The sequence below is a fragment of the Haemaphysalis longicornis genome, unplaced genomic scaffold (assembly GCF_048455015.1).
Source record: "Haemaphysalis longicornis isolate Haplotype H1 unplaced genomic scaffold, Haemaphysalis longicornis Haplotype H1 scaffold_10, whole genome shotgun sequence".
Taxonomy (NCBI): Eukaryota; Metazoa; Arthropoda; class Arachnida; order Ixodida; family Ixodidae; genus Haemaphysalis; species Haemaphysalis longicornis.
The window spans coordinates 122762833-122789354 of NW_027526204.1; the positions used below are offsets into that span (position 1 = coordinate 122762833).

Here is a 26522-nt window from a genome sequence, read left to right on the forward strand (position 1 = left end):
TCCACTAGCGAAGTCGAACTTCAGGCCAACCTCCTGGGTGCTCGCATGATCCCAGACGTTATAGCTCCCATACAACCCGGGATATCATCTTCACGGAGAGCCTAGAGGCCATCAAAGCGTGACGCACCCCTCTACAACGACACACTACGCCTTATCTAATAAAAATAACTCTGCAAAACCATCCAGCATGGCTATAACATCGATATCCGAGTGCAGTGGATACCTGGCCCCAGCGACAACCCCGGGAATGAGGAGGCCCATAGGCTCGCGAGGGAGACAATACTCAACCACCGCTCGGAGGCTCCAGCGCCCTCTCTTCCTTTTAAGCCTTCACCTGAAGACCGCAGGATGACGCTTCAACAACAGCGCAAGAGAGAACTCACATCAACAATTCCCCGACTTCTGCATCCAATACCCTGCAACATCCCACGAGCCGCACATGTGATTCTTACCAAAGCCTGCACTGGTTACGCCGTCACAGAGGACACCTTAGCTCGCTGGGAACAATACCGACCAGAACGTCTTCTGTGCTCCCTGTGCCATCAAGATCGACCGACAATCAGCCACTTACTGTGGTGGCCATGTAACGTCCTAGAAAAGACCCGAAAAAGACACAAACCCCCTAGCTTTACACCTCCACAAGACTGGCTATGCCCAAAGAATGACGTCAACAACGTGCTGCTTGGACTGTGGCCCTTCGTGAAGGAGGCTCACCTCGTATACGAAACATTACCTTTTTCCACCCCTAACTCCTTCCCCTATCTCCCCAACAAACCAGAGTGTCTTGTATACAAAAAATATTCATTAATTTCTTTTGACGCTACCGATCTTGAAAATGGTGATTGTTGCTAACTTATCTACTCAAACTGATTACCCAGGAATGAGACGTATAAGATTGAAATCTAAGTCAGGTTGGTCCTGACTATTTATTGTACCTGTTGTTAACTAATCTACTCAATATGCATATCCAAGTGATGAGACGTATACGCTTGAGCTCTAATTCAGGTTTTGAACGCCGTGCGACTTTGGTGGTGACCGCGTGCCTATAGCACACACACACACCGGGCCGGTCGTCTTCCGACGCCTCGCGAGAACGCCTCACGCTTCAAAGACACGTGGAGCCTGCGGTGTTTTCGTTCTGGGACATAAAAAAAATACACAGAACGCTAGCCACATAAGCTTCGCTCAAAAGTACATACGGGTAGTTTCGTTTAAACGAGCCCTGCTCCAATTGCGTATATAATTGTGTAGCGTAGCGCCATCATAGCACAAAGGAAGAGCAGCGTCACGGGGAGGAAGATCGCTGACCACAGAGGTAAGCGGGATGGAGGCGAAAGAGGCAGCCGCAGAGGATGATCGATCGAGGTCTTACTTCCATATACTGAGCGCGCACAGTTAGCTTCCGCGTAATTATCCCGTGCATTAATCCCGAAAGTTCAGCGGGGACCTCGTTACTTTCTGGCGAGGTCACGGGGTCATCTTTGTTAGCACGCCCGGAAGCAGTGACGGAGTGCCGCCACTGTCACGTAGGTCACAATCTCTTGAGCTCGTATTCCGCATACCACCCATGAAAACATACTGCGCCGAGTAAGCGCGCGCACATTGGGCTGAGTGGCGATGGGTGTGGAGCTTTATGATGCGCTTAATATTTTTTGAGGTCTGAGTTTCCCGTTAGCGGTTGAGCGATAAGAAGTCTCCGCGCAGATTATAAGCATATCGGTTTAGATTCAAGTTTTTTTTCTTTTGTTTGAGATAAGCACTTTTTGCAGTTTGCAGTTTGGCTTGTACACTTCTGCGACTTTTGCCAAAAGCTCAGATGTTGATGCCCTGAGGTAGCACTTCCCTGATACGGATGAGGTAGATGCTTAACAGCGTGGGGTCCAAAACGCCACCTTGAGGAACGCCTACAGTGGTGTTGTACCGCGTCGTGTCGCCTTCATTGGTGGTCATCTATTAGCTTTTACCATATTATTTACTCTTCTTTTTTCTGTTTACGCCTCACTGTATTCACCCCTATCTCAAGTAGCAAACCCCGCCGTTAGTGGGGCAAAACTCTTTGGTATTCATTAAATCTCTCTCTTAACCTTTTCTCGTCCCAACTGCCGCGGCATTATTACGTTGACGCCGAGAGTTGTATCAAATGTACTGGCTTACCGTCGCATTGTGGCTGAAGGGAGAAAAGAACGTTCGGTAACGTTTTTCCCCTTCTGAGAAATATGGCTACTAAATCGCGTTTGTAGCCCCATTCCCCATTATCAATTGCAATTCAAAGTTAGTTCGTCGTTTTGCAATTCCACTTGCGTTGGTATTTTGACAGCCTTGCTGCCCAGTTATTTGAGCGGAGGTCAGTATCAATCAATGCTTTTATTTTTAGCCTCGGACTGCTTCTCCTGCCTGTTATGCCTCAAGATCAGCGGAAAACCGGCTGACCCAGTTGCGTGAGCTATGTTTAAACTATTGTTGCTCTTTAGAACTGGCTTTCTGTGTTCAAACATGGAAACTAGCGCTCTTATCGATGGCGCATCGAAGGCGATGGCGCGCACTACCTATGAGGAGGTCCGGTATAGCATCGTGCCCCCGAAGGGATGACGTAGACCGGCCATAATTCCGTATCTGATCGCTCCCTTCTGTAGAATCAACGCGATTGCTTGTTTTAAGCACAACTATGCAAAAAAGATGGCATCGAACCGTTCGGAGCCTGGCACGACGAATACTTGAAAGCCGGTCGCAACATCGCGTGCCAGGAGGTCCTGTTTGTTTCCTCTGGGAAGCAGCAGCACAGGAAATCAACAATTCACACGTCATACGAACAAGGGAACGATATAACCCAGCGTGACCACCCTCTCACGCAGCGGCAACATAGTCCCGATACACGCCAATGACGTCACCAGACGTCGACAGGGGGCAGTGCCAGGAGGAAGAAGCAAGGGTCATTCAACAGCCCTTGGGTTATAGCGCACACCATCGATAGTTCTTTCACGCCTGCTTGGGCCCTCTGATTGGCTGGTCAAACTGTTTCTTCTGTACGCTTCCGATATATCCACCAATCAGTTGAGCCTGACCGGTGGAGCATCTGAAGCGTATCGTCGCTAGGGCTTCGCCGTCTAAGCGGTGGTTGTGGCGAGCGAGGTACGGCACGTGAAACGTTGACGACATCGGCACCAAGGACGCACGGCATGGCGCTGGCCGCGTACGTATAATGCCGCGTGGACGACGTCTTGCACCGGCAGAAAAAAACACCGTTGCTTCGGGCCGTATGCCACGAAATTCCGGTTCGAACAGGAATCGACCGAACGGTGGCAGTGAAGGCTGCGGCCGACCCCTGCATCTGTTTTTCACCCGCAGTATATACTGAAGGACTGATCGGTGCGGCAGAACAGGAATGCGTTCGATGCCGGCGACGGTATTCCAGAAAATTGAAGTGCGCTCGAATGCGCCGCTTGTGGTACCACCGCTTATCGACACATTATACAGCGCATTCGCTGTCTTTAATGCTGCCGAGGTGGCTTTTCGCAGGAGAGAGCACCGAATTCCCCGCGCAGTCAATCAGGATGTATACCACGCGCTGAAAGAGACTTGAGGTTTATTGCGCTGCCCTAGTTGGACAGAGTTCCCGTTGTCCATGCGAAGCCTTTGTAGCACTCGGTTCGAGATCAGGGCATTGTTCTTTATTAGATACTCTTGGTGCTGTTAAGAACGTCTGTAAAGGACCGCAACATCAACTGTCACAGAAAAAAAAAAAGACTTTTTAACGTGGTTTCTTCCCCTCTGGTACACGTGCTATTTTGTTACGAGTGGCCAGTCGAACAGTGTTACAGAAAGGCATGCGTGTATTGAAAATGCTACATAGAACGTTTAACTAGCAGCTGGAACCGCTTCGCATCATTACGAGTCATCCAGGCCACAAGCGCGTAAAGCACGGCCAGACGGCGCTGTATACGAGCGAAACAATGGTAGCAGTTGGCAGAAGCAGTCATTAAGTTTTGCATTGCATCAGTCAGTGTTTAATTTCAGGGGCGGACGTTACTTAGGGGATGGGGCTACGCTCTATGTAATCGCTCGTTCAGAGCTACCAGAATGGGTGATGCAGTGAAGTATCATGCCCACGGGACAACCATTTCACGCGCGTAAATACGATTGTATACCTGCGGGGGTGAGTAACCAGCATTGTCACTCGTTAGGAACTGAGGCATGCACCGATTGAACCACTTAGTAACACGAGCAGACCATCGTCGCCAGTCCCATTCAGAAAATAACTGTGTGTATTAGCTAGGATCGTCAACTTATTTGTCAGTTAGCCGAGGTGGATGATGTACACTTCCATGCACTCACGTATTATATGCCATTGAAGGGACCATGAAGACGAAATACAAGTTTGAATCATTCGAAATATTACCACGACAGGTCAGAACAATGCAAATTTTAGCGCGAACTTCAAACAATAAGAATAAGGGAAACAGGTGAAACAGCAGTGAATCACAAGCGATTTTCTCACACTGCCCGTATGACGTCGCAGAGACCAACAAGAGCGGCCGCCAAAGAACTTACTAACCGTGTCACTGTGGTGGTTCCTAACGTTCCCGATCACATCACTTCGATGTGACGTGATCAAATTGGATGTGACCAGCATGAGGTTAATGCAATGCTTAACTCTGATTTAGCTATTCCTCCCACGACTCCACTGCCGACATTGTGTGGCGTGAAACGCGATAGTTTGTCCATATTTGCAATCTTTGTGCATGTGTGTGCGTGTGCGAAATCAACGTAATTAGTGGTTTGAGTGGAACTGAGCGAGTATTCAGAGGCTATTTCTTCCAAATAAAACAAGAATGTGTGTTGTTTTTGTGGTTCCTTTAAGACACCCTCGTATTGGTTCCCTTACCCCTGGAAACTACTCCCAGTGCATTTAGGAATCTACACCCACTCACGCCCGCGTTGATGTCCGCTCATGCACTGCAATGTGCTCATCACTCGGCACTCGTCTGTACTCAGTCACACAACTTAGCGCACTGACCGCGGTTAGATTTGGAGATCCGCAGCAAAACAGTACCAAATCTGAGTTGAATGAAGTTGGGGAACGTACTGCTCCGTGAGTCTGTCGATACATGGCCAAAAACCCTAGAACCTCCTAGGGTTCTCCCGTTCTAGAGCCCTAGAATACCTCGTCTCGCTGCATTTTCAGAAGGTTTCTGCACACTTAACTCACCCGAACTCTTATCTTGAACGAGTATACTAACGCAGTTGCCTGGTCTTAATTCCACCACGGGATGAGCTCGCTGGTATAAGTTGAAGTTTCGCCTGCCATCGGCAGAGCGGAAGAGAACCCGACATCAGTTCAGTTTTACAGTGCTGGTTCTGCGTGGAATGCTCTGGAAAGAACAGCGCTTGGCCTTTCCACGCACCGAAACGACGTGAAAAGTTTGTCGCGCTTGTTGCACATCCTGGACTTACACCGAGTGTATAGGAGCCACAGATCAATGTGTACATCTACGGCCGGTGCATTGTAACGGCTAACAACTGCCCTTTTATTGCTTCCTCGCACCTTACAACGTACAACAAGCCTTTTCCAGTTGCAGTTCTCCTCCTGCATACTTTAAGACATCACATGATTTGTTTCAAGAGAACAGTCATTGACCATTGGTTACAATCGATGTCCTCGACAGAGAGTGACAGAGCAAGGATCGTTGACTCACCGCTTGATGGCCACTTTCTCGCCCGTATCCAGCCTCTGTCCCAGCACCACTGACCCGTACGTTCCGTCGCCCAATGGACCCAGCGTCATGTAGCGGTTCATGGCCACCGCATCCCGGCCGCTGCGGGGCTTCATGCAAGCGCCAAGCCTCGGGTGCAGGCCCGCGCAGCCCGCGACAGCGATCAGGGAAGCCAGTGTTGATGGCCGCCCGTCGCCATGGCAACCTGATCGGCCACCCGCGCCTGGCGGTCACGCGGTCAGGGTGCCAGCCGGACGACGCGCTCTGATGCGTCATGAGGCGACGCGCAAAGTGTATGCGCGGCTCGATCACGATGCGTGTTGTGCACCGCACAACGCCGACTTGACGTGGACATCCTGGAGACATGACAGCTCGCCCGGCTGTTCGGCGAGCGCGTCAAGCGGAGGACTTGTTTCTCCCTTTTTTAACGAGCGGGTGTTTCTCTTAATGATATGCGGAAACAAAAACAAATACTAAGTGGACGGAGCAAGGAGTCAGATATTTTTTATCTGCCCTTGTGCGTGCGGTTTGTTCTTAACAACGTGCTCTGATTAGACCGTGGAAGAGTTTTGTTTGTGCTTTAGTGTACACGAATATACGAGGAGGCGCATCGACTTGTAGAAGCAAGAATGCAATAATGGGAATAAACGTAGGGAATCTTTAATTTTTTCCGAAGAGTAGTTCCTTCTAATAAAAATGCGTTCAAAAAGTGAGAAGCAAGTTAATGTATAGGTTAATGCCGATAGTGCCGCACGGTGAAGTACTGCTTAGTTGCGTTGAGTAAATTATTCAAGTTGAAATGCTTAGGTTTTCTTTATTGCGCAACAACAACAACAACAAAAAAAAAACATTTAAGCTAGTTTTCAAGTTAATGCTTTGCTGGCAGCATGTGCGCCCGCGATATACAAATATATACTAAAAGTGATGTGGAGTGAGAACGGATTAATCGAGTCCGCACAAGACGGCTTAGAAACGGCGTATTCATTGTACAGAAATGTTATCGTATATCATGGTCAGCAACAACACGGTCTGTCCATCCAATTTACTCCGCCGTAGCCTGGTGGACTTGTCCGAAAATTGAGGCCTTCGCGCTTGGGAAGATCGATCTTTTACAGATCCCAACCTGCTGCGCTTTATTGACGACATGCCAGGAATATACGTCTTTGTTGTTAAAGCGATTTCTAGGACCCGACAACGTAACGATCGCTTTCCGTCTCGCCCGTTTTCATTCTATGCTTCACCGAAGCAAGAGATGCTATCTATATAGAGACTGCGAAACGAGTAGCGCACGGTTGCCGACAGCCTCGCACATCGATAAGCGCAAAATAAATCATAAAATACCTCAGTAACGATGAAGTATCAGCCATTGTAATTTTCTGTCAATTAATATTTACATGATCAAGACTACTGCGCATAAAAATACGCAAAAGAACGATATAGGGGACATACGCGGCGATAACTTCTAAGTAATGTTTAATATCATGGAAACAATTATTGCGGTAACCCTTAATCAAGAAGCCCATACGTGGATGGGTCATGAGTTACGAAGCGTATAATTAATCCATAGCTCGAAGAAACAAACAGTTACCGTGGCTTATTGTTGGCATCCCTTGATAAAGCAAGCCTGAATTATCTGACCAATAATAGCAGTAGTAGCAATTTTTACTTCTTGAGCGATCTGTTGGAAGGTCTCTTCGGCAAGAAATTGCTAAATAAGCTTGTTTGACAAGGCAGGGCATACAAAAAACAAATTACAAAATGCATGCACAAATACATAACGTGGTTCTCTGCATGATATATAAATATATAATGCATGCTGAGAGAAACACTGTTGTGAGCTTGCGAGTGAAATTTTTTGACGAAAATGAAATGCGCAGAGAAAAAGTTACTTTAAGGGGATAAATGGCAAATATGCCTTAAAAGGCAGGAAAGAGTCGTTAGAAGACGCATCAGACATCATGCTAACTCGCGCAAACGGAGTTTGAGACAGATAAAAGAGCCTGCATTCAGCATACACCAATTCGAGAAAGAAAGAAAGAAAAAAAAAACATCGGTTAAAGTTATATGAAGCCCAAGCTCAGGTATAATATCGGGATTAAGAGATTAAACTACCCGCCGCGGTGTTACAGTGGCTAAGGCGTTGCGCTGCTGAGCACGAGGACGCGGGTTCGATTCCCGGCCACGGCGGCCGGTTTTCTGATAGAGGCGAAAAGCAAAAAAGACCCTTATGTTCAAGACTTCGGCGCACGTTAAAGACCCCCAAGAGGTCAGAATTAATCCGGAGCCCTCCGCTACTGCGCGCCTCATCACCTCATCGCCTGTAAAGCGCCGGCGCGTTCAACCCCACAATAAAAAAAAATAGATTAAACTAGATTCTGGACTGCAAAGCTTTTCTTGTGTTTGATCTTCGCAAAGCACATCGCACGTCCCATTAGGCCGTACAGTAGTTAAACAAAGCCACTGTAAAAAATACAAAACATTAAAACAATGAAACGAATCAATGATCTTTATGAATGAAAACAACTAAAGCTTGCCACAGTAGAAAAAGATACACGTAGTAGACAAAGAAATGCGACAACGTATAACTATGTCAGAAGCATGCACGCAGTCGCAATAATCAGAGCAATAAAAAAATGTCGTGCAAGTATTTTAGCGAGTTTCAGAGCGAAAGCTCTACTACGCGATGTCTCGCGTGGTCATTCATCGCGTTGCAATGGCCTTGAGCCGCCGATGCGCAAGTGTGGCAGGTGTGGCGTCACACCACGTGATACGCTGTGGTGCGGCGTCACAGCTGCGCTTGCTTGGAGCCTTACATCTACCACGTGACTAGGTGAGGCTAGAGCCATTAAATAAGCTGCGCTTAAGAGTAACCACACTGACGCAGGGCGGCAGCCATTTTGGTGCGTGACGTCAGGGTGGCCAGCTTTATGCACCCTATTGCGGCTGACATTAACGGGTGGAGTTGATCAGGCGCCGCTTGGCAATCATGACAGCAGTGTTTTCTTTTTGAAGATTTAGAGACAGCGCGCCGGTGCGATAGGGTCAGGCTCATTTAAGCTAGCGTAGCTTATTCAGTGGCTCTAGGTTACGCTAGAGCCACTAATTAAGCTACGCTTTTCACGCTAGGCCGCTTTCGTTCTTTCCCAGCGGGAAGCGATGCAGGCGTTTTCCACCTTCCCGCCGGTTGGAGCAACACGGCTTCGCTACTCTGTGTGGGGGCTTAAAAACTCACTCTCAACGTGTCATACACCCGCACTGCACTCAGAAAATGACGACTTATCAAAGAGCGCGCATGCGCGGCAACACACTCTGAGGCACCAAAATGTCAGCGCCCATGGGTCTTCCCGGGGTAAACAAATGTCACTTGACGCGGTTCGACCAATGGCCGCTGTCGGCGGCATACAACAATGACAGAAAAGAGTTCCGATACTCTGAAACCTGATCTAGTGGCTCCAGGCGAGGCTTTAAAGCTGCTTCGGCGGCGCTTGGCAGCCTAGTCTCGCCATTGATGGCGCGCAGGCTACGCCATGCGCACATGCGATTGCGTGCGTGCGTGCGTGCGTGCGTGAATCCCATCATCCAGTTACAGTAGCCTAACTTTCACGAAACACTGTGTGCATTGCCTTTGCAAAACCGGGCCGAACAGACCTTTTGTTGGTGATAACTAGGTGCGATGTTATCGGCAGGATCTTTGGACCTCCGGTGTGCGCGAGATCCTCAAGTGAGACGGACAATGGGCGAAATGCGTCAAACGGTTTATTTCACACGAAATTCAAGAAATGGTTAAAAAAACTGTAGTTGATTCCTTTGGCACAGGAATCGGTAAAACATGAAAGTGAAATGCGCAGCGAAATCTGCAGCTGAGCATGATTTGCGGGTCGGCGGCTGTATTGTGGGTTTGCTTGACGAACGACGTCCTGCTGGCGGGTCGCTTCAGCAAAGGTGTACTGGCGTCATTCCCGTGACGGATATGACGTCAGTGAAATCTAGGTGTATCCCGGCATGAAACACTTTCGTGTTAAAATATAAAACCAGAAAACGAACAACCCTAAGTATAACGTACTCTTTGGTTCTAAAGGTTGCTTCCCCACAGGAAGACCCCGTGTGCAGGGGTGCACCTTTTACAGGCCGCTTGCTTCGTTGTACTGGCGTCACTTCCGTGTCGGATATGACGTCACTCAAATGCTTGCGTATCCGGGAATAAAACACTTTCGTGTTAAAAAATGACAGTCTCAAAGTCTCCTGTGGAAGACCACAGACTTGGTGGGTGACGGCAGCGGCGACCGAGATAAGGTAGCGTAACTGCGGCGAAACAGCAGCAGCCGGCGACAGGGACGGTGCTGCAGCCGCGTCTGACGTGCAGAGACTGAGGGTAAGCTGTACTTGATGATTGCAGCAGTGGCGTCTGCCTTGCACACTGGCAGTTCGGTCGACTGCCACAGTGTTCCCGTCCCTCGAACCGGGCGTCCGACGGGGAGCGGAAGTCCGAACACCGATCTCCTCGTCTTCAGCGCTTTTTTTTCCTATGCGCTATGTGCCATCTTCCTCTGCATCTTCACCTTTCTCTTCTTCCTTTGGTCGTTTTTTTAATCTGTCGCCGCTGCTGCCTCCTGTCTTCGGCGCCATGCCCAGCTGTTTCACTACACTAGGCTTACAAGCGTTAAACATGACGCATTTATTTGCGCCATCGTAAAATTACACCGAGGCATACCTGGACTAAGCGAATAACGACGCATGCATGACAAGTAGAATAGTGCAAGCGGGGAAAACACCATAACTGCCAAAGCCGCTAAACGGTGTGCCGCACTCACTGGCAGCAGCGAGATGGGTCACGTGAGCTGGGCCGCGTCAGCAGTGCGGCTCATGCGGGCAGCGCATGCTAGTTTCTTTCTTTTTTTACATCAAATATTCATTCATTCATTCATTCATTCATTCATTCATTCATTTTTATTTCCTTAAGGACCCCACTGGGGGGTATTACATAAGGGGTGGATTTGCAGGAAAAGAAAACATTTGAACACATTACTTTTCGCAGCACAGGTGATTTGTAACATTTGCTATGAAGGATGATGAATGAAGAATGAAGGATGAATAAACGCGCATGCTATTGCTACATGCGAAGATTATCTCGATGAATCCGAGTTACGAATTCTTGATGACATCTTTCCGGAGTTTCTTTCTTAACGTTGCCCCCCCTCCCATCTTGTTTTAAGTGCGATGCACTTCTTAAGCGACCCTGAACCTGCGTCCACCGGCGATGTCCGCATAGCATACCCACGTGGGGGATTGGCCAGGAATCTCCTCGTCTTCCTTTGCAAGGGGGGGAGATGGGGATTGGCCAGGAATCTCCTCGTCTTCCTTGGCAACGGGGGGAGATGGGCGCGCGCTGCCTGGCCGCTGACATGGCACATACCCACGTGGGGGATTGGCCAGGAATCGGGCGTGAGAAGGGCTAATGCACCCGCTTAAAGGAGTACTGACACGAAATTTCAAAGCTGAGATCCGCTCTAGCAATCAATTGGCGATGTCCGCATTGCATACCCACGTGGGGGATTGGCCAGGAATCTCCTCGTCTTCCTTGGCAACGGGGGGAGATGGGCGCGCGCTGCCTGGCCGCTGACATGTCACATACCCACATGGGGGATTGGCCAGGAATCGGGCGTGAGAAGGGCTAATGCACCCGCTTAAAGGAGTACTGACACGAAATTTCAAAGCTGAGATCCGCTCTAGCAATCAAGTACAACGACAACACAAATAGGTGTCTGTGAATAAATGCATCTTTCTTTCTTTGTAGTTGTGTGTGTGTGTGTGATCTCTCTTTCGCGAACATTACCGAACCGCGCAAATTCAACTCGTGCATTCGCACTTTCACATTCTTCCCCTCGGGGAAATGCGGGGAATTTTTTCAACAGCACTGCTCCCACAGCGAACAGTATGGCTACAATATAAATGTAGGCAAGACCTTTCAGAACTAGTAGCACTCGTGGCACGACTCATAAGTTTCCTCATTGTTTAAAGAGATGCATGAAAACAGCTTGCTACTATATCCTGGTGCCTCTCCGTTGATCCCCCTACGAGGATCGAAAAAAAAAAAAAACCCTCTGGATGCCTAATACAGCATAATCCTGGTTCTCCATATTTCTGATTGAAACATCTTGCACCAGCAGCTGCTAGGTTAGCTTTCTTACATTTGTAGCCTTATTCATAGCTTTCGTAGACGGCGAACCATTATTTTCCTACGCCTCGTGAATGATAACCGTGCCACATGTACACGAAAGATGGCATTAAGTGCTTAATACCTGAAGTTTTAATGCCATTAATTCGCTGCTACACGCAACCATCTAAATTCATTCCTCTACTGTCATTTTTGGTTTAAGTAGTTCCGCACAACTAATTTGCCTTCACGAACGCCTTAAATCTGGCTCTTCTCGAACGCGACGGGCACAAAATGGAACCAACAAAACACTCAGCACCAGAATATGGACGTGGAAACGTAGCTGAACTTCAAAATAAGAGGCTTTTTTGTACCCTCCTGGTGGCGAAATTCTGAAGAAGACGAAGTTCACTAAGGCGGAGTGTCAGGTTACTTGTTGTTTTGAATATTTCGGATTTGGCTACCGATGCCAGGCGGCGGCAGCTGTTGAACCTACTTTTAGAAACGGCTCACACTATTTGTTTAGAAAACACTCGCTTTCTCTCACACAGACATTTTTAACCCTTATAAGAAGTTTTTCTTCGTTTAAAAAAATTCTAAAATATGAGTGCACATTTCTCTTTTTGATCATTGTCACCGTCATGCCTAACACATTTAATGCCTTTGCGTTTTGGCGTGTAACATGGCCCGCCCAGATAATGTCATTCGGTTTCTTAAGGCCTCAAACACTTAATGTCATTTTTCGTGCCCGTGTGGCAGGGACATTAGTCTACTAAAGTTGTAGGACTCACGGTTGCTAGTGCGTGTGGGTGCTATCTGGGTCGCTTTCTGGTTTTACAGTGATTAATCCTAAAATGTCGTAGTTTCTCTTTTGGAAGCCATGTTTATCAATTTATCAATTTATCAATTGCAAGAGTGAGTCGTCGAAGCACGGAATCTTTTGCGAGCCGTTGGCAACGGCTCCTGTCGCGATAGCAGCTTGAGCGAAACGTTGCCTCGTAACCGGAAGTGACGCCATCATCGATGTTTTGACGGGAAGTGAGGCGTCTACCTATTATGACGCCACATCCCCGTTAGGTGACGTCACCATCTATGGCATCCGCACAGTCAAAAAAGAGCAGTGGGTGTTAGCGAAGCACGCATCTGAGGATAGACTTTCCAGTTTTGCATCCAAAAGACAAAACTGCAGAAAGAAAGGCAAAAGTTGTTGGAACATCCGACGGAGGCCAACCGTCCCCTAAAAAACAAAGAAAAGAAAATACAAAATAACAAAAGTACAAAATATAGTTCCAAAAAGCAAAATAATGAAAAGTAAGGCGAAAATGTGTACACAAGAGGCTTGAAAACAGGAAAGCAAAACTAAGAGCACAAGGAAAACCATTCCGTTCATTAAAAAAAAAACAGTACAAGTCAGAGGCAGTGAGCATTTCCAGACAATTCGTGAACCCGGTCATACCACTGGGTTTGTCTTCATAAGCTAGCGTTTACGCATTCATTTTTGTTAAATTAGAGAATTGATATGGTTGCGTTTGTTAAAGAAAGAATGGCGAGGTGTGAATTTAGAGTGTGTGGTATTCGCGATGCTCAAATCTGAAAACTATAATTGGTACGAGCCTTAGGCCACTGAAATTATGGACTCCGAATATTTTACGAAATTCCGTGTTTTCTCAAGTATTTCTTCCCAAATTATCCTTCGCCAGTTTGTATTCGGTTATATATGAACGCGTCTAATTTTTTTGTGTGTAAGTTTGTTGTATCGTTAGCAAGCAATGCTTGTACAAAAGTCCCCGGGTAGTATCATTACGGGGCACGTGCTTGATAACACGGATTGCTCTCTTTTGTAACGCAGACAATTTTTGTTTTGACGGTAATTGTTGTCCTACCGCAGACGAGTAGTGCGTAATGCAAGAGAGAATTCAAATCAAGGTTGCGACGGAAGCCCATCTGGTGGGAATACGGTTTCAAGAATAAATGGACAGGACGCCAACCGCAAAGTTAATAACTAAAAACGGGCCTGCTCGATGTACCAGTCCTGAACTATCCGCGGCCAGTCTGAGGACGGTCCAGTACTGGTAGTCGATCGAGGAGGACCAATGTTTAACGTTTCGGCACCACGGGCGCCTTGGTCGCAACTTTAAACTTTATGAGTTATTGACTTTGTGTTTGGCGCCCTGACCATTATTTCCTGAAGAGAGACTGAAACTTGCAAAGTTCTTATTCAAATCGCCATAATTTGGTGCCTAAACAAGCGACACAGCAATTTTGATGGTAAAACCATGTTTGGGGAGAGCTCATCCAGAATTTTAGTTTTGTGCAGAGGTTGAGATAATTTAGGTGCCATGTGGGCGTGAATAATCTGTATTGCACAGAGAGATGGATTTGAAGGAACAGAAACTAGTGCGAGCCTTTCGTAGCCAATAAGGTAAGGTGAACTACAATATGTCCTAAAATAAATTCCCTTTAGAAGACCCGGCAACCATAGAATTTACATCCCCCCAAAATGGACCGCTCGGAGTCTGGTGTAAACACCGAGTTGCCCGGGCCATACGAAAGACATTTCGCTACCATGTACGCCCGTCGAAGCTCTGATGGCTTCACTTCGGCGTCACTATGGTCTACGAGTCCACGACGAAACGCCTTTCGCGTGGGGCCCCCCTTGCGGGCGGATCGCTAATCGATGCAGATGGCAGCGACGCCTTTCCTGGCGCCATCAGCGAGTTCGCGCAACAACAACCATCTGACCCGGAGCTGGGCGACCCTATTGATTATACGCGTGTCCAGAATGCTACGGCGCCAAGAAATCTTCAGGCGCAAGCCTTTATCGCTTTCCCTTACGCGGCGACCTATCGGTAGAAAGAACCTCCTTTTCCTTGTTCATCTTAAGTACTTAGCAAAGCAAAGTATGTAGCCTTTTCAGAAACCCTTCTGTCCTGCCTGACTAAACTTGTTATAATTATCCTTCGGTGCGACAGTTTGTAATGAACGCGGATGCCGGCAGATCCTTAACGCATAGCCAGCAGATCCTTAACGCACAAACACAAGCCAGCAAGAATGAAATAGGAAATTAGCGCGCGTTCCTTCTATAGCAATATTGTCACGCAAAGCTGTAAGCGTTAAACGATGCTACAAGATGTTTGTCGTGCCTGAGAAGCCTCCACATCAGCACGACAGTATAAAAATGGTTATCGTAGGTACGCGGCCGAGGGAAAAACCATCTGGAAAACATTAATATAGATGCGTGCAGGACAGCGCCAGGTAAAGGTGAAGCTAAGAAAACAGGATGCCGTCACAGTTACTGGGGATTTATGAGAAAAAATTGCGGTTGAGGTTGTCACACAGAAATGCAAGGCCAACCTAGCGTTTCCTCTAAGCCGTCGGTTGAGTGAAATTCCTTCATATTTTCGATACGGTGATTCCTTCATATTTTCTATGCGGTAACTCATTAAGTGGAGTGAGGTGCTTAAAAGCACCAACCGTGGAGATTTCTAAACCATCCCGCGTCTGGGGTTAGTGGTCGCTTCACACTGGACATTTTGGAACCCCAGTGATATATAGTTAGCGTGGAGCGAAGGTGCCAATCACAGCGGCAGTATTTGTGGTGTGCTTTTTTTCGAACCAAGCACGATTGCAGCACCACTTTCATACTCTCTTCAAAGCTCACTCGCAGAGGCAGCTAGTGCCCCTCTACTCATCGTAGGAGACTTCATCGACCCTCACCTCGCGTGGAATTACCCCCGCACCACCCAAAAAGGCCGTCTTTACAGGAGAGACACTCACACTACCCGCCTTGCCCTAGAGAACGAACCACACATGCACACGCGCCTTGGCAATAATGTACAACGCGACACTACACCGAACCTAACGCGCACACGCAACATCAAACGAACAACATGACAACGCCTTGACGACACTCTCAATAGCGACCACAACATCATCCAAACTTTTCTCCCGCTCCCCTCTCCACGACCATGCAGACCCACCTCATGCGCCCTTGTTAATCGGCCCAAATTCCGCACCTTACGTAGTACGACTGCCCAACTAACTCCCCCCTTAGAGGCCTTTGGCAATAATTCTTGGATTGAGACCCTCAAAGCCGACATCAAAGCATGCACCAGGAGTGAGTGAGTGAGTGAGTGAGTGAGTGAGTGAGTGAGTGAGTGAGTGAGTGAGTGAGTGAGTGAGTGAGTGAGTGAGTGAGTGAGTGAGTGAGCGAGTTAGTGAGTGAGCGAGTCAGCGAGTTAGTGAGTGATCGAGTGAGTGAGTGAGCGAGTGTGCGAGCGACAATCAAAGAAAACTGACCGTACCGTACAAACATACGCGTGGCCGAGCGCTTTCGACGCGAATAAGAAGGCAATATTCTATTCTAACACGGGACGAGAATGCGGGGCAGCGCATTCCAGCGGCATTCCTCACACTGTGGCGGCCATTAGGCGCCCTTCACAGCAGCCGGGCAGTGCCTCTTCCTTTTCCCGATCGGACAGAACAAAAGGTTAACGTGTCAGGGATGGAAAATTGAAGGGACCCACTTTCTGCCTCGCGCCTGCAGACGAAGGTGGCCGCGCAGGGCAATTACAGCGCAGCCGCGATTGCCGCTGTCTATTCCCCGCGCCGAACTGCGGCAGCGAGCTGTGCAACCTCGCGCGGACAGACGCGGCTTCTGTTCAGACGCCGCTAGTTGGCGTAAGTGAGGGCTTCCCTGCGCAGTTGTTTGCGTCATGCGCACGACTGCTTTCCGTCCTAGATAGCAATGTACGAAATCAGAAATTAATCGTAATGCTCTTGATATATGGTTACGGTTTTGTTCTTTAAAAAACTTGGCTTTCTTACGGACCCATGGTCCGTTTGTGCACTACTGTTGAGGAGGATTAGTGATACGAGCACGACCGTTCTCTGGCAGACGACGATGATGCTACTGATTACGATGAATTTACCGTTACCGTTATGGCGACGACTACGAAGACTCGTGATATATGCTTACACGTACACATTCCGACCAAATGCCAGTGTCACCGTCGGCATTCATCGTCAATGTCGATGATGGTGACGATATTTGGTAATGTATGTACAGGTACCCCAAAAAGTAATCGGAGCATGGCTTCGTGAAATTAGAATCATATCTATTTTATGCGGTTGCCAGCATAAATAGAATACGTGCGGCTCGAAGTTATTCTAGAATGACTTTCTTGAAAAGTCACTTGGAGGTTGCTGGTTAGGCACATCACGGAGAAATCTCCTCAAAATCTCAAACCCGTGCTCCGTTTAATTTTTGGGTACCTGTACGAACGTGCGTACGTACAGACGGGTTTTGTTTGCGGCCAGGCATGTAATTGTAATAATTCATGCGTTCAACTACGTACTCCAAGCGCACAGTCAGTGCGGCATTGCTTGCGGCGACGCTTACGTGGTACTCGTACGCTCAGGCGGTTCACTACCCGACGCTCCTGGTGGAAGATGATGCTCCAGGGCGACATCTGCAACCTTAATCATTCGCCTGTGGCTAGCTAGGGGTAGCCTCATTCGCAGCCTGTGGCTTGCTACTCCGAACGACGAACTGCACTGCCTTCGACAACTGGGACGTCAACGCCTCTCGTACGTCTGCTCTTCGCGTACTTGACGACGCTCTATTTACTGAGTAGGTTGTTCTGGGCTCTTATCTTCGACCGTTATTTTTTTGAGGGCAGTAAAAGCTTCTTCAGTTTCTTCTTGAAAGTTTCTTCATGGCTATTGGCCCGTGCGAACGTCCTAGGCTACTGGGTAGCGAAGAGGGTGTCGTCTTCACGGGCGCCTCCAAAAGCAAGGGGACGACCCAAGCAGTGGCGGTGCTGACAACCAGGAGGGAGATGCTGACGAGCGCATCGTTTCAAGTCAGAGATGTGGAAGAAGCTGAAGAGTTGGTGATTTCTCTCGCCCTCGCCCTTACAGGCATTACCAATATGGTCACAGGCTCGCAGCGGACGTATACTGGAACTTCCAGACGGCCTGTGCTTCGCATACTCAGAGACAAAATACCTCCAGAGAGCCAGGTTGGATCAGTATGGGTTTCGGACCACTCCTCGGTGGAGGGCAATGATTTTGCTCGCTGACAGGCCCGCGCGTTAACGTACCGGGCACCGGCCGTGGATTAGGCAAGAAGTCAGCCTATGTTCACTTACAGGGAAATAGCGAGGTACTACCGACAGGATAGGCAAAGACTTCCTGCCCCGCACCCAGAACCCACGCGGGAGCAGCCAGTAATGTATCGACCGATTCAATCGGGATCCTTCTCTCACCCTCGCTTACTGAACGGCATGTTCCCCAGTCAGTACGAGAAGAGCTGTCCATCATGTAAATAGCTAGGTACTCTTCGCCACCTGGAAGGAGCGTGCCATTTCAGCCAAGAACACCCACCGCCTCTAATTACTCCTCTAATAACCCCACCCTTGCCCCTAACGAGCGATAGCACATCTTTCTGTCCACCCCCTCTTTGGAGGATCAGCTTCGGTTGGTTACCAGGGGCCAGGTGGCGAAGGCAGCATACGGAATTCCGTGGAGAGGGAGCCACTCTCATCCCGCGTGTTTCGCACTGACATGCTCTGGAACAAAATTTTTTCTCCTCCTTTCCGAAGGCGACATCATCGGGTGGACCGCCTTGTGTTTCCTTGTGACAGATATATATGCATCGTTCTTTCTTTGGTAACATTTTTATTTCTCAATCCATGTCTGTTCTCCTTTTTTATCTCTGCTTTTTCTTCCCAGCCTCTTTCCGCGTTCCATGCTTACACGACTGCCAGTCCAGTTTACGCTGCAGTTAACTCACTGCCGCTTTTCTCTTTTTTACCCGCTTCATTTCTCACGGCAACAAATGGCTTGATTTGCATTTAGCACCCGTTACAATGTACAACAAGGTAGAGGTGTGTCATGCGAGGGAAAAACCAATGGAGAGCGCGGGTCCCTTTTGCGATTAAAAAATTGTATGGAGCGCACGCGTTCCCCAGAGAACTTCTCTTGCAGCCAGCGCCACCTACAAGTTTTTAAAACAAACTAAACAGTTATTTGAGGGGTTTTATAAAACTTTGTCATGAAATAAATAAGACTATTGAGGGCAATAAATAAGGATTAACTTAACAAACAAAACTTTTGAAACCAACTGGTAATCGGCAGCCACCAGGGGCGCTGCTTACAACCGGAGTTCCTCATCAGAAATTCTCATCGCGAAAGGGACTCCCCTAACGCGCCCCGAACGACGCACCTCTCTTCTAGTACACTGTACCCCCATCACTAATCGGTTTCAAATGGCGTTGTTGTTCGCACTGGATCTTACGATATCGAACCCAGATTCTAGGTCCCGCGCGTTACAACTCCTTGGCGAAGCATTTTCTCATTTTGTGCCTATTAGTAATTTTCTGCTTCATGTTTGATTTCCAACAGCGGGTAATCGGCATGTACTATTTTAAAACATCGTGAATTTAGCACCCCTCCACACCTCTTGAGCAGTGAGAGGGCTTGCTGCGCAGTGGCAATCTCACGGACCAGGAGTTTCTTATGACATGTCCATATGTCCACCCACCACCAACGGTCGCACTGAGTGCGATAATAAATAAAAAACATTTTCCAATCCAATCCAATCCAATCCAATCCGTCTGACCTTGTTGCATTAAACGTGCTCTAGCTTCACTGAGACATGCTCTGACTTTCGTTTATGTTATGTTACGCACTGAACAAAAAGGGAAATGTGTGAGGTAGAGGGTTTGTCGGTTGCATCCCTCAACAGACAGTGATCTTGGAGCTGTGCCCCACATCGTCGGTCGGCGGCCTTGCCAGTGTAGACAGTCGCTTCACGTCTATGCCGTACACACGCTGGTCACCTTCGTGATTTAAGTGCACGGCGCACTGGATGAGTTTTGCAGTCACCGTCACAGCAGCATGATGATGATGTCCATGATCAAGGCCCCCTGTGCAAAAAAAGAGGGCAACAATTTTACACTCGATCCTGCCCCGGAGGTCTTTAATATTTAGAAAGCAGATCCATTCATGACACACGAAATTCAGCGAAGCAGGCGTGGCTGGATTTTTATATATTTTTTTCAGAAGAGAGAGTGAGCTGAAAGTGAATGCGTGCGGCATTTTCACCTGTTTTCTGCGTCACTTAAAAACAAAAACCCGTGACATGTGACCGATAACGGTATGCGTGGTTACTTTTCGAAAAACTCTAGTCATCATACACTCCGCAGCAAACTCTGATGCAGATGAAACCACCTTGATGTACGTTCTTTTTTCACGGAAGTAGTTACGTTCAAAAAGCCTTACTTTATTTCCGACTGTAAGTAGCATACCTAATGATGCACCCAGACAATGGATAATCGTAACCTATACAGACATACACTCTGCATTCAGGCCACTGCATTCCATCATATAAACATACAGGCTGCTGATATACCCTTTCCAAGGTTGAATGCATTGTAGGGGGGCCAAGGAGCTTGGGCGATCAAAAGATCCTGGGAAACAAGTCTTCCACTAGTGCCCTCAACCTAGCTATCCATTTGGGCGCCCATCAAAATGTACGCCCTTGTATTAGCGTGAACAGTCCGACACAAGGGAATTGCCAGAATTCTTCGTTAGCTCTGCTGACTGCCCCGTGCTACGTAAGCCCGGGGCCTATTTTTACGGCTATAAAGGAAGGCTCGGCGCACCTGTGATCTGGCCCTCGACAGCCGCTGCAGCTCCGGAGACTCCGTGCACGGCTCAAGGTCTCCTTTGGGCACAGAGGCGAGCGGCTGGTCAGCTAGATTTGGTGGACCAGCGCAGGTGGGGCAGGGGCCGCAGCAGTTTAGCCCCCTGTGTGTCAGCCAGCGGGAGAGCTCCCCCACATTACACTCATCGCACTGCCACGGGTTATCGTGAGCCGCCAACCGCGATAGTTCTGGCAGCGAGTCCAGCTCGCTCACAGTCTCAGGTGATAAACCCCGCAAGCGGTTGAAAGCCACATCGAGGCTCTGGAGCGACCTGAGTGGAGCCAGCAGGCCCGGCGGTAAGCCACGAAAGCGGTTGTGTCGGAGCCCCAGCTCCCTGAGAGCTGGGACGCCGGCGAATGTCTCCAACGGCAGGTGCCGAAGACCGAGCCCATCCAGTCGGAGTACTCTTAGCCGCCCGAGGGATCGCACCAGGGCGGCGGCGGAGTCGCCGAACAGGGGATTCCAGCTCAGGTCCAGGCGGTCCAGGGACGCCGCTAGCGGCATCAGCGGGTCGCCGTCTCCCGATAGTAGAGCATTGTGTGACATGTCGAGGTCTTCGATGGATGAGTTGCAGAAAGCGCACGGGAAGAGCACTGACAACTGGTTGCGTGCCAGTCCCAGACGGCTGAGCGCGTTGCCTGCGAGCACGTACTCGGGAATCCTCTTGAGGCGGTTGCCGTCCAACCTCAGGACGCGGAGGCCGTGAAGGTGCCGGAACTCCTCTGGAGCCAGCTTGTTCAATTGGTTGTCCTGCAAGTTTCCGGGCAATCTGGTCATAAAATCTCGCCCCCTGTAGCACTGCACGCTGGCAGGCCTACCATTATACAAGATCAAGGGCACCCAAGCGGCAGAGACTGAAGATATCCTTGAACCTTGTGTGTTGCAGTCATGCTCCCCTTCCCCTCTGAAAATTAAAGCAGTTTTAATCAATGTTACAGCTGTCGGAAGTGCGGAGCCGAGGGAGACTGGCTGTTCGCAGGTTGCATTTATAGGTATATCCTACCAACGCCGCCTGTATAACATTGCCTGATACAGGCGTCGTTGCTCCTATTCTCCCGACAAGAGGGGCTGTGGTGCCCTCTCTTGACTAGATTCAGCATCAGTCTGGCGTTGATACCGAAATTTGTGAAGAGAGGGCGCCGCAGCCCTTGAAAGGGCCTATAAAGATGGAGTTTTTATTAATTTGGGGTAATTATGCGTCAATTCATGATTTTTCCGTATTTCATGTTGTACTTATTTGTGGCCTGGCAAAGGCAGCCTCCACGGCAATGGCACAACACGAATATTACCCCCAACACTTTGCATATGAGTAACTTGTGGCTCTGTGACACAATGGGATCGACATGGGCTTTGTAATGCGAGGGACCCAGCTTCGATCCGGACCAGGGGAAGCGGTTTTCTTTTCAAAGGCTCTGTTTGGGTGCGTGATGCCGTGACGCCGGACGAGCTACAACGACAAGCCGCGTCCCTAAAGTGCTCCGCACTTTAGTTTTTTCTTTTTCCTTATCTCAATTATACTTGCACTCGCCTCAGAAGATTTTAACCTACCGCATTTTATTGATTTAAAGGGCGCACTTCCGAACTCGTGATGACCACCAGGGTAACAGGGTAACGTGATGACCTACAGTGTAGCCAATTATTACTGGTGATGACCTCCAGAGATAATGGCTTCCGAGAGACAGGACTAGAAGTAGGGATAGACCATTAACTTTACGGAGGGATGAAGTCAATAAATTCAGAGGCAAAGTGAACTACGGCATCGCAAGGCGGGAACGGCTATATACAGAAACATGGGAGCGGCTTTCGTCCGGCAGTGGAAGCGATCATGCTGCTGCTGGTACTGCTGATGATTATGATGCCCGAAGTTGGAAGGGGCGCTGAGATTCTTTAACCACATTCCACTAAAATTCTAACTTTCCTTAAAATCTCCCTTTGCTAAATGTGGCACAGGCTGTGCAGAACCAGAAGTGGTGGGGGGTTATCAGAACTAAAAAGAATGCCCTAGGATCTTCTCGCCTCGCTGCAAATGTCGTCAAAAGGCGCGGTAACCTTCTGCCGCCCCTGCCACGAAACTGCCTCTCCTGTCTCATCCGTCCAGCACTCACGCTGTTCCCCTCCTGTCTCGGTCCACCCTTGGGAGGTTTGCGGAGTTACATTTTGCCTCGTTCACACTGCTGCTCCAGCTGTTGGTACTGTTGGGACTTGGCACTTGAGCCACGAGCGCGAGGCTCCGGCGCCAGGCTTGTTTGTATTTCATGCTTAAAACATTGTAAGTTACTTTTAACGGTTTTTGTCATTTGCTCTCACAAAAAACGAGTACCCATTCTTCCTCAAGTAAGCCTATTATATTCTTTTTGATGAACAATGTTGATATTCTGGAGCATATTCCTAGATTTATTAGATTCAAAAAGTTTTGCCTATACAAACGTCTCAGTCAAGAGCTCATTTAACATTTGGTCGGGCGGCTGAATCTAGGACTTACACGCAGACAGACCAAAATTTCTGAATTTGGGCAGCCCAAAATAGACAATGGTCTTTAGAAATGCAGTTGACAGAGCACCTGAAGGTCGAGCGACTCCAGGTTGGGCAGGTGCTGGTAGACAATCGGGGGCAGGCGGCTGAGCTGGCAACGCGCCAAACCGAGCTCACGCAGCGGCCCCAAGTCCTTCAGGCTGTCCGGGTCGAGGCTCATGAGCGGGTTGCCGCCCAGGTCGAGCCTTTGCAGTCGCTGCAGCCCGTCGAAGAAGCCGGGCGTCAGCGCCTCGAGCCGGTTCTCGGACAGGTCAAGCGTGGTCAAGTTGGCCAGGAAGCGGAAAGGCGACTCCGAGGAGGAGACTTGCGCTATCTGGTTGTGGCTGACGTTGAGGAGCCGCAGCTCGGACAGGTCCAGGAAGTCCGAGTCTTGCAGAGCGCTGATGTTATTGTGGCTCAGGTCGAGGACCTGGAGGCGGTTTTCCGGCGAGAACGAGCTGTTTCCGATGGCTTGCACATTGGAGCGCGTTATCTGCACCTGCGAGAGGAGAGAGAGAGAGACAGAGTGGACGAGAGAGAGAGATGGGAGAAAGAAATAGAGAGAGAGAGAGAGAGAGAGAGAGAGAGAGAGAGAGAGAGAGAGAGAGAGAGAGAGAGAGAGAGAGGTAATAAAGAGGGTGAATATCCAGGGATGCAGCGCGCTTGACAGCCATCGGAACGTTTAACGAGTATGCAAGCATGAGTATGCGCTGTTCAACCGGCAATATTGTCCTCTTTGCTCTTGACCCATTAAGGTATATGTGTTTTCTTGGTTAAATAAATGTAAAGACATGGAATTTGGTGTTGCGGCTTGCGACACCTTGCTCAATAATGATAGCGACGAATTTTGCAGTCAATACAACGTGAGGCGATGGGTGGATACCGCCATCGCAATTTTTTCAGCGAGAACTTATCCCCTAGTGCCTCAACGCATATCATGGAGGTCAGCAAGAGAAAGTTTCGCCATCCTTGTCTTCATTTTACAGATTTAACTTATAACCACAGTGTTTACAGCCTCGGCGGCAATTGCTGTAGTTACATACTTGCGGAGAGAGATGGCTGAATGGAGACTGCGGAGTGCTCCGCGTCCGCTACACGTATTTACACCACTTCTCCGCAGTCTGTCGGGACTGTACAAAGTGCCATCTTGTCGCCAACCACTCCGCAAAATGCAGCACGCCCAACCCAATCTCAGCTACAACCACCGCTCCGTTTAGTACTGTTGTGATTTGTTTAATTAACAATTAGTACGCCAAAGGCCCCGGAGGGGTATTACATGAGGGGTGGGCAAACGCACCAGCGGAGTGAAAACAAAAAGAGAACCGAGGATTAATGAAGATAAGCATGTTAAATGACACACCCCTGACGTTGAAATTACTCGTGACAGTGGTAATGTCAGCGGGAAGATTGTTCCATTCATGTGAAGTGAAGATGAAGAACGAACCTACATTACAGCTGCTCAAGGATTACAGCTGCTCAAGGAAGATTATGGTCGTCGTCTGTAAGAAGATTTTTTAAATATTTTATTATTAAGTGTTTCCTAAATACGGCTCTCCGTGCCATCGTATGGCCGCTAGTTCGTATACCGACGCGCCGCTATACTGACGTGTATCAACGTGTGTAGAAAGAACACTGAAGCGATTCAATGTAGTTTGTTAGAATTCACGACTACCCGATCAAAATCAAACAATAAATCAAGACATAGGTCGATCAATCAATCGAGCGAGCAATCATCACCGAACCAGAGGGCAACGCCGCCGCCCCAGCGATAAGCAACAGATCATCGCCATGCAGTCTCATGTGTTAGTACCTCAAGTTCCGGCAAATCTGGAGCTCATTCACCCCAATACACATGAGACCTGAGCGCATATCAGCATGCACACTTCCTCATACCTCTTCTAGCGCGGTGAATCGAGTGAACATCCCTTCAATGGTGAGCTCGTTGGGTTGCTCGGCTGGCGCGGTGATCCGCAGCACATGAATGTCATCATCTATCTCATGGACTGGGATGACTTGCAGTCCGCCGAGGTCGCACGTGACCACCTTTCCGCGGTCAGAGACCTGACACATGCACGACGTGGGACAGTGCACGAAGCCCTCGGCACGGGGCTCGGCCGCGGTCGGAAGGTTCGGCTCCAAATCCTCAGTGATGTTGCTGCTGGCCGCTGCCTCCGCCAAGCACGGCGGGACGCACAGCAGGAATAGCAGCAACTGGCAGCCATGTGCCATGCCCGTCAACTCCTGCGTTCGGCAAAGAGCAATTCCTGGGTAACTCGGCACACCACCTCCGAATACGATTGATTGATTGATTGATTGTGGGGTTTAACGCGCCTAAGCTACAGATCTGGGCTGCAGTGCAGGGCTTCGGATTAATTCCGAGCGCCTAGGCTACTCCGAATGAGACCCTTTTTACGTGTGCCCGCTGCAAGCTACCATTCCTGAGCAGGCATTCCTCCACGTTTACTCGAATCTTCTGTACTCGCGTACAACCGAGAAACTTAGCCAGTATGTGCGATTACCCGGAAATAGAAAAAATGGGTAGGGTTAGTCCTTCCTTTGGAATAATTTGAACGCCATGTGGGGACAGCTGATAGCCAGCCAATGAAACCTGAATGCGTGCGTGTGTGACACCATTCGGCACTCATAGTGAGATATGTGTGCCCAACACGCTCCCCATCAAGTCGCAATTCCGAAGTCCCCGCCAAGCAATTAATCCGTTGCTATATATCTAAGGGCTGTATTTTGAGCAGAATGGCAGTTCAATAGGAGGTCTTCGAGAACTTCTACCTCCCCATGTGGTACTAGTACGTTGTCCCCAAGCACGCTCAAATATAGTCACATTGTAGCTGCATGTCTCGCAAACCTACGCCACATCCTACAATTTAAAATAAAGGTGCTCGGACAGAAACGCACCAACAAGAAGCACCGAGTTGTGTTTGGTGAGGAATTTCCTCTTTGATTGAGCACCACTTTTGGGACGTACGTGCGCCCCCTTATCGAGCGACGCCGGGGTAGAGACCGGCACGCACGGCATCGCCCGACGTCCGTAGCCACGGAGTCGGCGTTCTGCAATCGCGGCATCAGTTCATGGCACTTACTTGGCCGCTGGAATGTACCGATCACGGAAGCTGCTTTTTCGTAGAGAGGCGACACTCGATGAAACTTTCGGGACAAGAATCCGTTGCAAAAAGCCACTACCGCAAACGCACGAAATGGAGTTGCGGGAGGAGGGAAAAGCGAACGGGCGAGACGGTGCAATACTGAATGCGCGTAGACAGTCGCTATCTTTAGAGACAAAATGAAAAACAACCATAAAATAAAAAGTGATAAGTGGCGCGCCCTGCGATGCGTGTCATATATCGCGCGAATAGTCTGTTTTGTGTTAAACAACTTGTCTCTTACATGTTCGCGGGGCAGCTCGCTTATTGTCGATCT

The 26522-nt window shown here is 49.0% G+C and overlaps 2 protein-coding genes across 3 annotated transcripts in view; both read right to left on the reverse strand.

Moving 5' to 3' along the window:
- The window catches only part of LOC144159210 (serine/threonine-protein kinase ICK), a 33085-nt gene extending 27125 nt beyond the window's left edge, over positions 1 to 5960 (reverse strand). The window contains exon 1 of the mRNA XM_077690566.1: positions 5694 to 5960. Coding sequence (XP_077546692.1) covers positions 5694 to 5827 — 134 coding nt within the window. The 5' untranslated portion in view covers positions 5828 to 5960. The remainder of the gene's footprint in view (positions 1 to 5693) is intronic.
- A 12485-nt stretch (positions 5961 to 18445) lies between these two features.
- Positions 18446 to 26522, reverse strand: LOC144159215 (uncharacterized). 2 transcript variants are annotated; one of them, XM_077690572.1, is made up of 5 exons: positions 26204 to 26522; positions 24981 to 25328; positions 23137 to 23586; positions 20535 to 21326; positions 18446 to 19796 (listed from the first exon to the last, which is right to left on the reverse strand). In XM_077690572.1, the coding sequence occupies exons 2-5, from the start codon at positions 25314 to 25316 to the stop codon at positions 19758 to 19760; spliced, it is 1617 nt and encodes a 538-aa protein (XP_077546698.1). In that variant the 5' UTR covers positions 25317 to 25328; positions 26204 to 26522; the 3' UTR covers positions 18446 to 19757. The 2 variants fall into 2 exon arrangements, with proteins under 2 accessions (XP_077546698.1, XP_077546697.1); XM_077690571.1 differs by having other exon boundaries at positions 18447 to 19796; positions 26186 to 26521.

What these genes read in the sequence shown, in the direction of transcription:
- LOC144159215 (XM_077690572.1), bottom strand. Translation starts at nt 25,316, where the DNA reads ATGGCACATGGCTGCCAGTTGCTGCTATTCCTGCTGTGCGTCCCGCCG. An exon ending in TGGAGTCGCTCGACCTTCAG is followed by an intron (nt 21,327 to 23,136) that starts GTGCTCTGTCAA and finishes GGAAACTTGCAG; the next exon opens with GACAACCAATTGAACAAGCT. An exon ending in TGTCGAGGGCCAGATCACAG is followed by an intron (nt 19,797 to 20,534) that starts GTGCGCCGAGCC and finishes TTTTTTGCACAG; the next exon opens with GGGGCCTTGATCATGGACAT.